This window comes from Petaurus breviceps, unplaced genomic scaffold (assembly GCF_028583685.1).
Source record: "Petaurus breviceps papuanus isolate PSGF00001 unplaced genomic scaffold, PetGlider_PUasm1.0 91041, whole genome shotgun sequence".
In the NCBI taxonomy this organism is placed as follows: Eukaryota; Metazoa; Chordata; class Mammalia; order Diprotodontia; family Petauridae; genus Petaurus; species Petaurus breviceps.
The window spans coordinates 10,059,346-10,077,366 of record NW_027187400.1 but is presented as its reverse complement, the minus strand read 5'-3'; the positions used below and the strand labels follow the sequence as shown (position 1 = coordinate 10,077,366).

At 50.1% G+C, this 18,021-nt stretch overlaps 2 protein-coding genes across 5 annotated transcripts in view; one reads left to right on the top strand and one right to left on the bottom strand.

The window, feature by feature from the left end:
* Nucleotides 1–3,578, top strand: part of KDM1A (lysine demethylase 1A) — a 77,796-nt gene extending 74,218 nt beyond the window's left edge. For 2 of the 3 annotated variants that reach the window (XM_069079548.1, XM_069079547.1), the window contains 3 exons: nucleotides 754–881; nucleotides 1,688–1,834; nucleotides 3,010–3,578. In XM_069079548.1, the coding sequence (XP_068935649.1) occupies nucleotides 754–881; nucleotides 1,688–1,834; nucleotides 3,010–3,195 (461 nt within the window). In that variant the 3' untranslated portion in view covers nucleotides 3,196–3,578. The remainder of the gene's footprint in view (nucleotides 1–753; nucleotides 882–1,687; nucleotides 1,835–3,009) is intronic. The other variant, XM_069079549.1, reaches the window with a different exon arrangement.
* A 1,242-nt stretch (nucleotides 3,579–4,820) lies between these two features.
* Nucleotides 4,821–18,021, bottom strand: part of LUZP1 (leucine zipper protein 1) — a 104,833-nt gene continuing 91,632 nt past the window's right edge. For both annotated transcript variants that reach the window (XM_069079545.1, XM_069079546.1), the window contains 3 exons: nucleotides 11,367–14,533; nucleotides 8,810–8,972; nucleotides 4,821–8,266 (listed from right to left, as the gene is read on the bottom strand). In XM_069079545.1, coding sequence (XP_068935646.1) covers nucleotides 8,820–8,972; nucleotides 11,367–14,435 — 3,222 coding nt within the window. In that variant the 5' untranslated portion in view covers nucleotides 14,436–14,533 and the 3' untranslated portion in view covers nucleotides 4,821–8,266; nucleotides 8,810–8,819. The remainder of the gene's footprint in view (nucleotides 8,267–8,809; nucleotides 8,973–11,366; nucleotides 14,534–18,021) is intronic.

Here is an 18,021-nt window from a genome sequence, read left to right as displayed (position 1 = left end):
GGGTTTGCTGTGTCATGAGACTAGAAAGGACCGGGATATGGGGAACACCTTGAGGGACATTGTGTCCTTACAACAGTTTTAAGTTTTGTTGCAAAATGTAAAGAAGCCTTGAACATCATATTATTTCCTTTGGCTTGTTTCTGACATGTACGTAGCACAGCCCTTCTGCCATCTTCCCAGCATCAGCACAGCCTCAGAGACAGAGGAGGGACCCTCCGGGCCCTTTCCTCTGGCCCACAGTGAACAGGAGCCCCCGTCCCCCAAGCTCACCCTTAGAGACCCTGGGGCAGCCCCTTCTGCTTGTGGACGTGCTCCTGCTTTTCTTCATGCTGAACCTGATTCTGCTTCTCTGCAGCATCTCTATGCGTATTGCTCCTACTTCCGTCCTCCGGCATCACCCCTTTTCCTTGTGACACACCTGCAGATACTTAAAGTCAGCCACTATGCCCTCGTCTGCCCCGTTTTCTCAGCCGACACCCCAGGTCCCTTCCATCATCTTCATACGGTCTTGCCTCCAGTGCTGGCACTGCCTTGGTGGTCCTGCTCTGAGCTGTCGTTGGCCTCTAGCCCAGCCCCCCTTTTCTACTGAGGAACAAATGGCTACAACTAGAGCCCCGTGAGGCAAACCCTGGGGCAACTGCCCTTGAGTTTTAGCAGGCCAGGCATTAGAGGGTTACTCCTGAAAAAGAAGAGAAGATACCTCCTGGGGGCAGTGCAGGGCGAGTGCTGAATTACCTTCTCTTTCTTTCTCAGCTCCAATTCTTTTGGCCCTTGTGGCAGGAGAAGCCGCCGGGATCATGGAGAACATCAGTGATGACGTGATAGTTGGCCGCTGCCTGGCCATCCTCAAAGGCATCTTTGGAAGTAGTGCTGTGCCTCAGGTAGGGAGTCTGCCCTGCCCCCCTAAAGCAGCACAGGACTTCTCTGTATGGATTAGGAAAAAAGGCACCGAAAAGAATTAGGCTTTTAAGGCAGAAGCAAGTATTTAGATCAGTGATCTCTGTATGGAGCACACCATAGGATCTGGAAATTTAGCATGTATCCTTGCCAGTCGCTTCATCCCCCTTTTCATACAGGTAGGTTAGAAAACAGAGTGTGCCTCCAGAGGACATGGAGGATTATGGGTATCCCTTTCCAAACCCTCTGTTTTTGAAGGCTGTATTGGTGTGCGTGAGCTTCACATGGGCCTGGATCTGTGATTGCATTAGAATAGGGACTTCCAGTGAGGATGCCCCCACCACGGTCTGCTGACACCTTCTCTGCGATTCATAGTCCCCCAGAAGGTTGCCTGTGTCTTGAGAGATTAAGTAACTTTCTGGGAGTCTCACAGCCATATGTGATAGGTGAGATATAAACTGTCCACCGGTCACTGTCCTGCCCCTCAGCTTCACACAGTAAGGCCAAATCAGCTCTTATGGATGGTTTTTAGCTCCCATTAGGACTTGAGGATTCATAGAAAAGTCACAGAAGGAGGTTCTCAGAGATCTGGAGACATCCTATATTACTTTACCAAAATGGTATTCATCACTCCCTGTGCTCAGATAGGCTCTGGTATGCTCTGTCCATCCACCTCTAGGATTGCTTTGAATTTGAATTTGGTGGCTTTTCCCCTCAGCCCCATACAGAACTCTTACAAAGGGTGACTTGTTCTTTTAATTAAAAATCAGGCCCTGTGTCTTCTCCCTAGCCTAAAGAGACAGTGGTGTCCCGATGGCGTGCAGATCCCTGGGCCCGGGGATCATACTCCTATGTAGCAGCGGGATCATCTGGCAATGACTACGACCTGATGGCTCAGCCCATTACTCCAGGACCTGCTATTCCTGGTGCCCCTCAGGTGAGGAGCCACACAGCCCATCTGTCTGTACCCAGCATCCCGCACTGGAATGGGGTTCTGGCACTTACATTGTGGCCTCTGGGGTCTGAAGGAGCTGAGGGCAGGCTTGCTTTTAGTCCCAGGTACCTTAAGGTACTTTAATAAAAAGAACCTTGGCCTTAATCACAAAGCTCTGACTCTTCCCCACTCTGTGACATTGGCTAAGTCACTTAACCTCTGAAGGCCTTGGTTTTCTCATTTGTAAGGGTGGAGGGGCGAGGTGAGCTATCTTAGGGGTCCAGTATTCACATCGTCTTACTGAGTGGAGGGTGGACGCAGCACGTTTCCTAATCAGGCTCTGGGCCGAGGGCCTGGCCCTGTTGGTCATGTGTTAGATAGGTGTAGTGTGCGAAGCACATGAAAGCTCGTTTTAAATCACCAGCACAGAAATTGAGGACTTGTGTTTAGCTTAGAAGGAGCTAGCTAGGTGTCATGCAGAGTCAGCCAGGTGTCCCAGGGTACAACAGGGCGGCGTGGAACGAGGCCTAGCAGGGAGAGAAGCCATTCACAGCACAGGTCTGGACCTGACCTGGGCTTCCTCCTCTCTAACAGGGGGCTGGCTAACAGGAGTTATGTCCCTGGTGGTGGAGAGGAAGGCTCTTCACAAACTCGGGCAGGCCCTCTAGGGAGGAGAACAGTAATTACTGCAGTGGGGTCTGGACAGGATGCTCGCATCACATCACTGACTAGGACCAGTTGGAGATATTTAACCTGGAAAAAGATTTGGGAGGAAGTTACATGATAACAGTTTTCAAGTATTTGAAGAGCTTTCACAGACAAGACTCCTTGTTCTCCAGCCACAGACAGCAAAAGTAGGGACATATTAACCTTAGAACAACATTGAATGGAGGGGGCTCAAACAGGATGTGGTGGGCTGCTTTCCCATCTGTGGAGGTCTTCAGACTTAGTTTGAAGTACAGCTTTTGTTTGGGGAATGTTAAAAGAATAGTCGCGATGTCCTCCAGAGGTCCCTCGCCAGTCTCTGGGATTCTCTGTTGCCTTAAGCCCCTAAAATGAGCCAAGGGAGCTGTGCTGACAGCTGCCCTGCCATGCACCGATGCAGGCCTGGGAAGGCTGCTGGGAACATCACTAGGAGCCTAGAGCCAACTAACTGTATTTTCTCTCTTCTTTCTCAGCCTATTCCTCGACTGTTCTTTGCAGGTGAGCACACTATCCGTAACTACCCGGCAACTGTCCACGGGGCTCTGCTGAGTGGGCTGAGGGAAGCCGGGCGCATTGCAGACCAGTTTCTAGGTGCTATGTACACACTCCCGCGCCAGGCAACCCCCGGGGTCCCAGCCCCACAGCCCCCCAGCATGTGAGGCTGAAAGCAAAGCTCACGTGAGTGTGGGCTGGAGAGACTGTCTCATTAGATGTGATGTGTGTTTGCTGCAGTAAAAGCAAACTTCTCTAGCAATAGATCTCACTAGGAAGTTCTTCCTGGTGTCTCTGTCCCCGTGAGGAAGAAGAGCCAAGGGTTGGTCCGATGCTGAGAGAGGACCTTCCAGAGTGACTGTTCGGTTGGATGTTAGGAGCACACGATAGACCTGTTTGTTCAGAAATCCCTGTTTTCACTGAAGTTTAGGACTCTTAAAGCAGCAGCTGTGGGAGTACAGTTGAAGGAGCGATTGTCTCTTTGGTTTGGCTTGAGTATTTTTTTGTTTATTGTTATTTTTTAGAATAAAAGTTCCTATGAAAAACCAAACTCTTGGTTTTCCATTATTCTTGTCGCACGTGGCCCAGGGGGGCACCAGAGGGCTTTCTTTGAGGACCTTTCTGAAGACTACATGCACCTAATTTTTTCTCCTTTCCTGCATGGCCACTGTTCTTGGGCACAGTTGGGGGCACACACAGCCTCCCTTAAAGAGATTAGCAAATGGTTATACATGCCTGCTGTGTGAAAGGCACAAGGAAAACAATACAACACAAACGTGTAACAAAGGCCCCATGGGTAAGCAAATAATCGATAGGAGGGAAAGTATGGAAACTCATCCCATCTGCCACTCCAGTGGGTCCTTATTCACTAAGACAGGAGGACTTAAACCTGAGGTCCAAGAACCTGGGTGGGGAAAAAAGGCATCTTTTATTTCCACTAACCTCCATCCATTAGGAATGTAGGCTACAAAATGTTATTCTGAAAAAATCCAAGGACCCCAATCTAGGACTGGGATGATTGGAGCCAGACCCCTGGGGGCTGAAGTAACCAGAGGCAGCTTGAGATTATGATGCAATGTCTGTGTGTGTGTGTGTGTGTGTGTGTGTGTGTAATATCATGAGAGAAGGAGAGGAGGTAACTGAGACCCTTAAATGCCACCAAGTTTATAGCTTTACTTGGCAGTGCTGCATATGGACGTCCAAACTCGGCAAGGCCAGACGGTGGTCGGTAGTGGGAAGCCACTCCCTGGTGGGTGCACATCATAGTAGAAGGAGGATTAGTGTTGGAGTAAAAAGTTGGACCAGACAGTCCCCCCTCCATCTTTAGGATGGTTGTGGGGTGGGGGTGGAAAAGCTGATCTTGAGTCCTTTTCAACATGGACCCTGCGTAATAAAGTAGATCCCTTCTACTGACAGATGGGACTGGTTTCTGCTCAGACCGCACCAGACCCAGCACTCTAACTTGCTCTTTGGGCAGATTGGGGAGAGAGGGGTTCAGTAATGAGGTAGGAGGGACCAAGAATCCAGAGCGAGGTCTCTAACCTGCTCGGCCTCATCTGCCTGGTGTTGCCCCATTTTCAACTGAGCGGCACAGGACTAGGTTATCTTCCAGCTTTGGCACTTCTAGGCCCTTCCCCAATCCTCAAACAGCATTTTAGATGGACCGAAGACAAACATTAATTGCTAACCAAATTATAAAAGCCCCAGCTTCCAGTCCCCTGGCACATAGCGAAAGACACTGGCAGTGATGGCATCCCCAGGCTGATCCTGCACTGACCACCAGACACAAACATAGAAATTGGAGAGCTTTATTGGTTACATATCGTGCTGTAGGGCTGACAGACAGCTATAGAGCCAGGGGATACATGCAGACAAACAGGCTTTAACTAAGCATGCACCGGAGAGGAGCCGAGCTTGGCCTCCCCCTGAGGCAGGGGCCCCGAGCCAGAAGCACCGGCACCCACTGCCTCCTATCTCACATGCTTAGAGCGAGAATGGTGGTGGAGCCACCAAGGCCTCTCCTGGAGCCAGGCACCACACTGAGTTAGCTGGAATGGGTTGACTTGGAGAGAGACTGGAACACACAGCAACGAGGGTTAGTTTTCTGCCTGTAACTCAACAACTTTATAGGACTACCTCCCTACCCACCCAACTTTTAAAATACAAAAAAATATATTTTATTCTTTTAAAAATACATTCCACTCATACGTGTTCTGAACTGCTAAGCAGCAGCAAGAGTGCGGCACCTCGACCGTGGCAGGGTGGGCAGCCACACCTATCAGAGCCGTGGCACTCCCCTGGAGGGAGCTGGAGGACCACCACCAGAGGCCCGGAAGCACCAGTTCTGAAGCAGCCTTTGGAAAGCTCCGGATGGGGAGCATGGTGGCACAGATGACAGACCGAGGAGGCAGAGGCAGCATCAGCGTCAGCCCAATGAAGCAGGCACCAACACCTCTCCCCACCATGGTGACTACCACAAGAAGCTACAGAATCCCTTAGCTACTTACTCAGGGGCTCAGAACAGTATCACCCCCAGCCTATCTGACCGGGGGGGTGTGTGCAATCTCTCCTGGAGGTGTAGGGGTTTCTGTGCCCAGTGACCCCTAATGTCCTTTTAACCTAAGAGTTTATCATCCTGTGACCCCTGAGGACTGCATGAGCCCACCAAGGCGTCTCTCTGTAGCTGGCTTCACAGATCTCGATGGCCAAGGGAACGCTGCATGCTGGGTGCAGGAAAGGCACGGGGAGGAAGACTGGCTAAGTACTCAGATTCACCATCCAGTTTCAGGCCTCATTTCCCTAAACTCTGCCAGCTTCCTCCGGTGTGCTACGTAAGCATCTGGAAACTTTAGAATGCACTAGGCTTCCCATCCACCCTCTGTTCTACTCTACTCCTCACCCAAAGGAAACTTTCTTATGAAAAGCAGTCATCTTTGTCTAGAGGATTTGGTTTGAAGGCTTGTTTCTCCGCCAGGCCAACGTCCCTTTCCACTTCCAGCGAATGGACCCCCCGGACCCTAGGAGTGCAAGGCATTTCAATCCGAGAGATGGCTTGGGGATGGATGGTATGCGTCTTGCGGTGCCTCTAGCTACTTCTTAGGAAGGTGCAGTGAGAGATGCCGTCACGTAGCTTAGGGCATCTTAACTTTGGAATTTGCTGAACCCTAAGGAATCCTCACAACTGCCAAGCCAAAAAGAGCCAGGCCTCAGACTCTTGGCTGTACAATTATACCCAGTATTTTCTGCAACACCAAGAACTTTAAAAAATAAATCTATCAGGGGTCCTAGGAACTGTGCAAGTTGGGGGGAGGGGAGGCGAAATACTTATCCTGAAATATTAGTTACAATCAAACCCTATTGCACTCAGGTTTCAAGATGGAGGTTCCAGTAAGAGGGCACCATGATTTATCCCTCTCCCACATGGCATCTTGGTTCCACAGCGGGCATGAGCAGCGCCACTTACTTGGAGTCCCAATGTTGGCACCTAGCTGAATGTACAACAGACATACAAGGAAAACCATTAAGAATCGGGACTTGAGACTTTCTGTGACTGCTGACTGCCTCTAGTCTCCATGAGCAAGGGAGCCTCCATTTCCCCCACTTTCAGCAGCTATCACCTGAGAGGGTCCAGGGTCTGTAGGTCTGGAGCTCCCAGCCAGTGGAGGATCAGCCTTGGGTGGCTTCGTGGAGAGCACTTTGGGACAAGCAGCTGGCTAGGAGTTTAAACCAGGGCCCTGCCTGATGGGTCAGTGAGGAGGCAGGAAGTATGGCAACTATGGGGAAAGGTAGGACAGCCTAAGTAATACAAGCCCACATTTGGCAAAACATGAGAATGGAGGTATGAGAGTGGTTCCTGCATAGCAGCCAGGACATGGCACTCTCAGGCACAGCCTGAGAAAAGGATCAGTGCGTCCTGGACACCAGAGAATCAAGGATCTGACCAGCCCTGGTTCCTGCACTAGAACCTTAAAATAAACCAGGTGAGTTCTTACAAAGGAGGATTAAGGGACCCCACCCCAGACCCCAGCAAGGATAAGACGGGATGTATTGGGTTGTAGAGAGAATGTTATCCTAGCCATGTGGCCTCAGGTAAGTCATATCAACTGGCCCTCATTTTCCACCTCTGTAAAGGGAGGGGCTCAGATTAGCTGGTCCCTTCCAGCTCAGCATTCTGGGGGAAGGGGGTCAGGAGCCAGGCAAGACCAAACCAGTGTGAGCCCAGCCATCTTGGATGGGCTCCTGAGTAGAGAGCAAAAGTTAAACCAAGTGAAGTCAATGGCTGGCCGCCCCCAAGTTTGGCATCTGAACAAAGCTAATTACTCAGGCAATGACCCAATAAGTAACTGATCACCAAAGTTTTTTGATTGAAAAAAAAAATTTGCATGTGGAATTTGGGAAAATTTGCTGCATTCTGAATCTGAATCATCCTCCCCCCCCCCCCACTCTACCCTCCAACTCCATGATATTCCCCTCTCGTTTTGCAGATGGAGGCAACAGGAAACTACAATCCACAGAAATCCCCTTTCCAGCCAACCTTCAAGGATTGCATTGACTCAGTAAAGTGCGGTTCTCAAGGGGAAAGGGGTCAGGGGAGAAGGCAGGGACAGGGGTGGGCAGCACACGAGTGTCTGCCTCTCCTTGGATCTATTGCTCCAGGGGATGACAAATGGGAAAGGGGTTCATCCTGACTAGGGTGGGGTGGGGAAAGGGAGTGCGCTAGGTCAGGCCTAGCACAGTCTCAGGATCCGTGCCCCCATCCCCAAGTGGGGTGGGGATGGCACCCTGCTATGGAAAGTCAAGGTGAGGCTTGCAGCCCCAGGATCCTGCAAGCAAACTCGAGCCAGCCAAGCCTCCAGTGCTTGGTGAAGGGAATATGGAGGGGCATGGGCCCTTCGGTGTCCTCTTAGGTGGTGTCTGGAGAGGTCTGGCTAAGATGTGTCACTGATGGATGGCCCCTCGGGGAACAGCCAGCCCAGATACCCAAGATGCCACCCTGGGGCATGGGCTCAGTGACCCCCACAGCAGCCTCCAACCAGACACACTGCTGTTCATCGTCCGCTTGGAAAACCTCCAAGTCAAGAATGCTCAGGGAGGAAGAATGGGAGATGGCTTTGCAGCTGGTGGCTGAAGGGGGTGTGGTCAGAGAGCATCTCCCCTTGGAGCAGACCATGGCGTGAATCCTCCGCTGGGAGAAGAGAATCAAAATCTTGGAAATCAACCCAGCAGAGCAGGAACCACCTGCAAGACAAAGACGAGAGCAAATCAGGGAAGAGAAAACAGGCTTCCACAAAAGAGGGAAAGAGAAGGAAAAAAGGGCGTGTGTTTGGAAGGAAGAAAAAAGGCGTAGGGAAACATTCTATCAGCAGAACAGGGAGAATGTTTCTTTTCTGTGTGGGTTCCCTCTGACCAGTCTGCAATGATTCCCTGGATCCAAAGAGCCTGCCTTAGGACCACACAAGGTAGACAGTGCTGTATTGCCTGTGAGCTGGGGAGGTGTGATGAGGGGCTCAGTATCTTTAATGCCAGAAAATTTCAGACTTTGCTTAAGGTCCTTTTCCGGTCCCTCCTTGACCTCTTATTCTGGGATTTATTCAAATGATTGCCCACCTGCACCCCTCCCCCATTAACTCACAATCCTGGCCCCTCGGAAGCCCCCAAACTAAAAAATAGGGGTGACCTGACCTCAGCGGAGAGGAGGGTGGTGTGGAGCATGGTGTGACCCAGTGCTGGGGTTCTGGTGGCAAGATGGTCTGACACAGAAGGGGCAGAAGAATGTCTCACCCCAGTCAGATCAGTTCTCTTCGGAGGAGCGCTTGGCCCGATGTACCCATTCTTCAGCTCTAACCCGCGTGAGCTCTGGAGGCCGCTTTGCAGGCAGCTCTGGCCTTTCCACGCAATTGTGCTGCCATCGAAAGGAGTTGGGATTACTGCCTTCAGCTTCCTCCTGTGCCAGTGAGATCCAGGGAAGTGAGGTGTTGGGAGGGAGACGAGGGGGAAAAGCCCTTCCCAAAACCATTCATTCAGAGAACCTGATGTGCACTGGTCTTGGGGAAAACGAGCTCCAGCCTAACCCATCCAGACTCCCTAGAGATCTAGTCTAGCCCAAGTTCATACCAATCCCCAGAGGCCTTGGGGGACCAACACAATTTGGATCAGTCCTAGTGGGCTTAGATGGTCCCAAAACCTAGATTTTGAGTGGAAGTCTTGTACTTATCACCTCTGTAAACTCAGAAGAGTTACAAATGAGGAAAATCATTTGCAAAATGGCAGAGTTAGACTACAAATATTCTCTTCCAGTTCTAAATCTATGATTCCCAAGCGACTTCTGTCTCTTCATCTGGATGTAACCTGTTATAATTCACAGCCTAGAAGACATCTGCTTGAACCAAGGATGACATGGTGTGGTGGGTGGCGAGGGGGCATTATCGTGCTATAGGAAGCAAATAGGGGAGCACTTGCCACTCCTAGGACATCATAGAATGGGCACATCCTTGGCAAGACTACTATTGTCATGGGTATAAAGAATGTGAAGGGGCATCACCTGCCCTTGGGCATCAAAGTCCAGGGAACCATGCTTCATGGGTGGGGTCAAGTGCTAGAAAGAAAATGAAATCTGGACCTGATTCTACCTGTAAATAAGTAGGACTCATCTAACAACAGTTTTCTATAAGACCTCTCCCTCCCAAAGAGAAGGCTCCCACTATGTTACTGTCCTAGGGAAGAAAGGTGCCACTTTGCTAATGCCCTCCCTTACCCACTTCTCCCTCTTCTCCCAGACCTAACATGTCCCTTTCTCCACTGTCCTCCCCCTCTCTAGCTCTCCATTTCATCCTGATTTCTTTCCTTTCCTCCAGGTTCTCCCTTAGGCAATGATGGTGATGGCTAAATGATTCTAGGTAATACAACTCACCAAGGATATGGCCAGACCTTCTGACAGAGAAGGAAACTATGCCATGTTTGCTTCATCTTACAAAGTAGTGGTCCAGTGCCTAACATGCATCCCTGGAGACTCAAACATAGTACTCTAAACACAGCACAATGCACCCACCAGCAGACAGCTTTGAGTCTTTGTTCTTCCTTGAAATGGTGGTCTTGCCCTGAGCTGCTCACGTATTCTTGCACAAGCTCCCTCCTGATCAATGGTATGACTTTTTGAGATGGTTGACAAGGGGTTGGTTAACAGGGGCAGCACAGCATGGCAGATGAAGAGCCACCAGCACATGCCGGCTGTGTGACCTTGGACAACTCACTTGAGGCAACTTTCTAAGAAGTTGTACAAGTGCTGACTGAGGGAATTCCTTGCCCGAGGGTTTCCTATCTGAACCATGGAAATCATAGATGTAGTTTCTGTCTCTAGCAAGGGGTTTGGGATGTGGGGTCAAGGATCAAAAGCTAGTTAATCAACAAGGTAAAGGGACCATGATTTCATATTAAATGAAAATTCAATCAACATTTTAAAGTCCCTACAGTAAACAAACCATTGTGCTGAGGTCTGAGGGAGAAACAAAGTTCAGATAAGGCTGTCTTGTCTGCAAAGACCCTCCGCAGACCGTAGTGTAGGGCAGCAGAGACTTCTTAGGAAAAGCTCATCCCTCTCCTACTCACAAGAGGTGGTGTTGGTGACTCCAGGTTCCCGGAGGCACTTATTCAGAAGGCAGCCCGCCTGCCTGTTTGCTGCCTCCCTCCCCCCTCCCCCCAGCACACTCTCCTTCCCTAACTGTCCCCTGGACAGAATCTGTCTGGCCTTCAGTGAAACAAAGTGAATGCCAAAAGGCCTTCTCAACTTCAGCTGTATCCCTTGGGCATATGGGGGGACATTGGGGAAGGGATTTTGAAATGGTTCCTATTTATCACCCCCATAAGATTCCTTCTCTAAAATAACGGAAGACCTAAAGCTTTTTTTGTAGCCACAAATTCCTCTGGGTCATGTAGGGCAGGACTCTGTAAGAGGCCAACCAACATTGAATCACAAAATTTCAGAGATGGAAAGTAACCCTACTGAATAAAGCTTAACCTGTACGTGAGCAGGAATCCTCTCTTCAACATCCACAGGGATCTAGCCTTCACTAAAATACCTGCAGTGATGGGGAACTCATTACCTCCCAATAAAACCTGTTCCACTTTGGATAGCTCTTACCAGTAAGAATGCTGTGGATTTTTTTTTAATACCAAGCCTAATTTTGCCTCTTGTGCTCCTCTCCCCCATCTATCCACCCAAATATCTCCAGTTCTACCATCTGAGGCTCAATAGCCCCCAGCTGGCAGGTTCCCCTCAAGAAAACGGGAAGAGGGGAAATGTGGTTCCACACTCAGGGAAAGGGAAGAGAAGGGAACTTACCAGGCCTGCTGGGCGACTCAAGGCAGCAGCGGTGACAGCATCACCAGCCCGGCCACGCCTCGTGAGAACCTCAGACACCGTGAGACTGCTTTGGGTTCTTCGGGAAGACAGCTCAGGGCCATTGCCTGGATTCCCTGCCCCTCTCCGCATGCCCTGCTCAAAGAGAGCAGGCCTGGGCCTCTCCAGTTCTGAGAAATCTGTGGAAGATCTCTGCGTATATGCATTAGGAGGATCCACGTTTTTGCCTCCTTGGCCCAGGGGATCTTCCAGAGAGTTCAAGTCTCGCCTGGTCCTCCAGGCGCTCCGCACCGTGACGTGCTTGGTGTCGGATGACTCCATTTCCAAAGGGGGCCGGTGGCTCTTCCACCTAAGGGTCTCTGAGGGGGGCTCTTGGCTATTCCTCTCCACAGGTTCCGATGGCTTGATAATAATACTGCTCCTGGAGACCACTGTTTCCGGCCTGTTCCTCGAGGGCAGGTCCCCAGCTTGGTCAGCCTCTGTGATCTGCCGTGTGATGTCGTTCTTGTTGATGGAGATCTCAAAAGGCAGACTGATGTGGTTGGTGACTGAGGACAGCTCACTGGGCACCACCTGGATGTTGCTGGTGGACGTGTGTCTCTCTCTTGGGGCTTCACTTATGCTGCCCCGGGGGCTGCTCACCTCCACGGGGTAGATGGTGATGCAGCTCGTCACTTTGTTTGGCACCGATCTGGAGGTGGGCTTTGGTTTCTCTGAGACCCCCTCGGCCCCGATGCCCCCCATGACCTCTTTCACATCCTTATCGATAATGACAGGCTTGATGACCGCCTTGGACCGCAAGGCCTCCCTGGGGCTGAAGGGCCTGCGGCATTTTACTCCGGAGCCGTTGGCTTCTTGAAACTCAGCAGCGGCACTTCTCACAGGTCTGACAGGGTCCGCGTCTGCCCCAGTGTCTCTGTCGCTGTCAAACAGGGGGGTTCTCAGGGCTGCCCGGGACCGTGGCGTTTCCCTGGAGCCGGGCTGCCTTTTTGACTCTGGCTCTGGAGTGATGGTTGTGTTGACTAACTTGGCTGTGACAAGAGAATCTGTGTCCATGTTATCTTCCACGTCCAGTCTGTCTCTCCCACCGGGTTTGATGACCCTGCACCTCAATGCTTCATGCTGACTGCTATCCTCTGTCACCACAGACACAGGCTGGTCATGGTCTTCCTTGCTGAGAGCTACAAAGCCCTGAAGGATGTCTTCCTGACTTCTGGAGCCATAAGGAGCCTTGGAGGAAACTGGAGGGTTCAGACTGGGAGGACTGCTCTCAGCTTCCTGGCTGTTAGCAGGCCTTTTGCATTTTGACAGCCCTTCGGAGGATGATCTCCGAGATGAAGCCAAAGGATCAGCGGCCTTAGAGGTGCCCAGCTCCGTGGCCAACCCTGAAGACACCTGATTTCCGCCAGAGGGGCTGACCATCTTCTTGGCTGATACGGCTTCTAACGAGGTATCCAAACTTGCCACCCGATTCACCCTTAGCACCTTGCTTCCTGATGAGGCCGCGGTGGACCTATCACCGTGGCTGGCATCATTAAATACTCGGGATGTCTTTTCCACCTTCCCCTTTAGCCCATTCTCATGTCCTGGCTTGGGGGCTCCCTTCAGTCCTCGGTGCTCCTGGGCCGCAGGGGGATAGCGGCTCAGCACTGACGGCTGCTCCCTGGCCCTCTTGCCTTCACTCACAGAAGAGCTGGTTGCAGAGTTCTCATCGGGTCTCTTGGCATCCTGGGAGACGTCCACGCCCAGCACAGTGCCGCAAGCCTTGGCCGCCCTCCGGTTCACAGCGCTGGAGCCATAAGCTGGCCGGCTGTTGTGAGCGGCATTATCATTGCTGAGGGCGTGCTCCTTGTTGCGAGGTCTCTCCCCCCTTTTGTGCTGGGGGGAGAGTTCCCTCGACTTGTACCTGGATGTGGGGGACTCGTTGACCAGCCCTCGGTACTTGGGCCTCTCGTGCTGCCGTCCCTTGCCCCCCAGGAAGGACTCTTCACCCTCCAGCTCCCCGTTCTCCAGCTCCTTCTGGTTCCTCAGCTGTAGCTTGACGTCTTCCAGCTGACTGGCCAGGAGCTTGTTTTTATTCTGCTCGCTCAGGTAGCTGTCCTTCAGGTCGTTGTTCTGGGCCCGCATTTTCTTCAGTTCCTCCTCCAGGGACTCATAGTGCTTGATCTGAGTCTTGAGCTTCTCGATCTCTTGGTTGAGGTCTTTAACTTTGTTGTCTTCTTGATTTCGATTCTTTTCATTCTCCGACTTGTTCCGCGTTTCATTCTCCCCCTGCTTGCGGTAGTTCCTCCTCGCTTCTTTGGAGGGCAGTGTAGATGATATCCCGTCTTCGATGCGCAAGTCGTTTCTGTCCAGGAGGGTGGAGGCGTTCCTGGTGTGGTCCTTGTTGTTCTGCTCCAGCTTCTGAGTCAGCTCTTTGATTAACTTCTCGTTTTCCCTGTCCCTGTCATTTAAATATTTCCTCTCGCTCACAAAACTCAGAGTCAGCGACTTGAGCTTCTCAAGCTCGGACACCAGACTTTGCTCGGTTTTGTCTAGCCTGTCCTCCGACGTCTCCAGTTCCTTCACCTTGACCCTGAGGGTCTCCAGCTCAGAGGAGATCTTCTTGGTCAGATTCCGCTCCTCGTTCAGACTCAGGCAGAGCTGGGTGCAGTCATTCTTACTCCGGCCGAAGGCTTCCTCCAGCTTCTCCAGCTCTGCCATCCGCTTCTGGAGCCGCTCAATCTCCGCTTTCAGCTCCCGGGTCAGGCTCTCCTCCTCCTCCAGCTTCTCCTTCATCAGCTGACACAAGTCTTCCGCCCTCTTGATTTCCTCGTCCTTCCCCTCAATCTTCAACACCCGTTTCCTCAGTGCCTCCACCTCAGCCAGCATGCTCGAGTTGCTGCCCTCAGCCTGTATCACCTTGTCCTGGAGATCCAGGAGCTCGTCCTCGGCCTTCTGGAGGTTTTTGGTGGCTTCCTCCAGCTCATCGAGGCGACGGCCCAGACTCTGCAGCTTAAACCGCAAGTGGCGACTGGAGGTGACTTCCTTGTACCCTGAATATTCAGCCATGTTCAGGCTTCTCTTTAGAGTAGCTCAAGGGAATGAGAAATAGTCAACTCTCTTCTTGCATCCAGAGTTTTTTCTTGCAGCCTGGGACCCTCATCAGTCTGAAGGAAGAAAACAGGAAGGGCATGCGTCAGAAAGCAAACTCCCAGAAAGCCCTAGAATTTACTCTTCTAAAGCACGGGCCCCTCCAATGACAATCTCCAGGGTCAATGGAAGAGATTCTTGGTTTTTATCGACTTTGCTGCTGAGCCCAAGCCTCTCCCTGAATCCAAAGAATCTTAGAGTAGGAAGGTGCTCAGTAACATCTAGTCCAGATGGTCCCTGAGAGGGAGTGCATGATGGCAATAATAGCTAGTACTTATACAGTGCCTACTATGTATCCGCCAGACACTCTGCTAAATACTTCCTAATTATTGTCCCATTTGATCCTCACAGCAATCCTGGGAGGTAGGCTCCAAAATATCATTACTATTCCTATTTTACAGATGAGGAAACTGAGGCAAATAGTAATCACTTAAGTAAAGGCAGTAGATGATGGGAATAATTTAAGGTTGGGACTTGGCAAGATATGATTGGTGATAGGACAAGGGGGGAAAGTATGGAGGACAGTGGAGGGTTGAACTGATACATAAGGGGGTTGAGATAACGGAGGCTGAAGTGCATGCAGGCAATGTAGGAGTGATAGCCTGGGAAAGAACTGAGGGGAGGAAGTCATGGTGAGAAAGGAGAACAGGGTTAAGGGGTTTAAGGCAGAGAAAAAGACAGAGTGACAAAATATACAGAATGACAAAAGATGATGATCAGGTAAAAGAATTTCAGAGTTAGTGGGATACTTAATGTTGATGGCAAGATCAAGGATATGACCCTTTATGGTGTGTAGCTGAGGTGGAATAGAGAAGGAAGTCACAGAAATTAAGCAGATTGATGGCCTGGGAAGTTAGGATACCTGAGGGAATATTAATATGTGTGCTAAAATCAGCTAGTATAAGGGCAGGAGATGGGGAGGAAAAACGATGATCCAGGCAGTGAACATGCTGAGGAAAGAGTATCTTGGGAAGGTAGACAGCAAGTACCAGAATCATGATTGGGTGACAAATTTGGGTTGAATGAACCTCAAAGAAGGAGAGGTTAGTGATTGTGTTAAAGGGAAAGTCTGAAAGTAGTAATGAGGAGCAAGTAATATTCCAACGCCCTCACCACAATCAGTGAGTTGGGGGGCATGAATGGAAGTATGACCACTACTGGAAAGTGTGGGCCAGGGCCCAGTGAGATCCTAAAAATGGAAGGAGTGGGAAAGGAAAAGGGTTAAGATAAAAGCAAGTTTATTAACTATGGAGCAGGCATTCCAGAGAGCACAGTGGAAGATGGCGGCATGAGTGAAGAGTGCAGGAACAGGAGATATCTCAATTATAAGAGATGTCAGTACACAAATCAAATCAGAGATGACTCAGGTCCCAAGCCTGGGTGAGTGGAAGGACAGTCGTGCCATCAATAAAACAGGGAAGCAGGTAGGAAGGTCAGGTTTAGGGAGGAGATGCTAAGCTCAGTTTTAGATGTGCCCAAGTGAAGCTGTCCAGCAAACGTCTAGAGGCACAGGAAGAGAGAAAGTGAGCTAGATATATGGAATTAGGAGGCATCTGGATATATAACAGCATGATGAAGAAAAGAAGAGGGACTGAGGCAAAGTTTTGGGAGACACTCATATTTAGGGAATAGGGAGGTAGAGATGAACCAGCCAAGGAGAATACAACAGAGAGAAGAGAGACACAGGAGAAACGGGGCAGCGGTGCCAAGGAAACCCCATGGAGGCTAAATGGAAGGGGAATGCCAAATACTGTCGAAGGGTCAAGAAGAGGGAGGAATAAAGACAATCCCACTGCATCTGGCGACCTCCTGGAAAGCCCTTGTAATGCAGTGGTGGCACTGAGGAACAAACAGACGAGGAGAAAGTTTAAAAAGTAAAAATAAAAAAACACCAGATGACAAGGGGAAAAAGTGGGGAAAAAAGATAGAAATTACTTTCTGAGAGTTTGCTAATGAAAGGGAAGAAAAGTATAGAGTAATGAATAGCCTGAGATGGGGCAGGGGGCAGAGGTGAGCAGAATGGAGAGAAATTTGGGATGAAAATGATCTCCAGGGGAAGCGCCCAGCATCAGCCTTTGTGAAAATGGTGCCTCTTCTCAGAGCACAGAGCGATGTTGGTCAAAGGCCTCGTTTTCCTCCACAAAATAGAAGGAAGGAAGGTTAGCATCATGTCTACCACATAGTGCTTGCTTAATAAATGTGTGCTAATGGAGATTAGCATTGGGGTCTGAAGGTGGGAGAAGAAAAATCAAAACAGCTGCTATGGGCAAAAAAGGACAGTTTCAGTCAAACAGGTATCAAAAGCATGACCTTGCAGCAAGGAGTGGGCTGGACTTAGACAAGATCCTGAGTGATGGTGGCAGAGTGGGGGACTGGAGGGAGCACAGTAGGAGCAAATTGATTGCAACCCTTCTGCTGTGAATCCAGACGTTAGGACAGGTGTGAATACAGGATTAGAAAATATTTAACAAAATAGAAAAAAATGCAGTAGAACACAGATAATGTTAATATAATATGTAGTTTTCTAAGTCAATCTGCAGCTCTCAGGGAGCTCTGTGTATGTTGAGTGGCCACCATTTCTATCTGAGTTTGATACCCCTGATCTGGGGGGCACCAGCATCGTTGATGATGAGGGGCTAGGTTTTTAGAATCAGAGAATTTCAGAGCTAGAAGGAACCTCAAAGCCCAGGTAGTCCAACTGGCACCTGAAAAAGTTTTTTTTCACAGGGGCAACGAGGTAGAGAACTAATTGTACTGTTTGGATTTTTCCAGAAGTCTGCTCTGAAGCATCTTCTCTGAGGATGAGGACTAGGGCACAGGGCGGGGGCTTGTGATTCCACTGGATTCTCTGCGGGGCGGTTCAGCACCTTCACTGTATGACTTAAAGTCTCCTCTGGAACGTGCCCAGGGTCCCACAGAGAATGTGTGTCAGTGGCTGTCCCAGACCTCTAAACAGAGTGACAACAGGTTCAATTTTCTGTTTTGATGAGGGGCTAGTCACCACCACCTGGTGGCAGCACCCCAAAATCACAGAAGTGCCTCAGAGAGGTTACCAAACACCTTCTGGAGCTATAGTCACAGAACATTGGTCAGAAGCCAAGCAGTGAGAGGGGACCAGCACTCTGTCCCTGAAGACAACGCAAGGATGGAAGGCTGGGTAACAAAGCCAAGATCCAAAGACTTTGACATAGGCTGAACATGGGGCTGAATTAAATTAAAATGAAACTCAGTAGGGACAAATATAATTTTACAGTTGGATTTTTTTAAAAAACCCAACAACTTCATAACCAAGATAAATTGATTAAATAAGCATTTATTTAACACCTATTATATTCTAGGCTTTGTGATATGACAAAAGACAAAATGCAACAGCCCTTATCCCCAAGGAGCTGTCGTTCTAATCAAATGTAAGATAGGGCAACCACAATTGGACAGTAATCTACCAGAAAAGGGTCTGGGGGTTTTGGTGGACCACAAGCTTGATAGTCATGCTATAGAAACTATA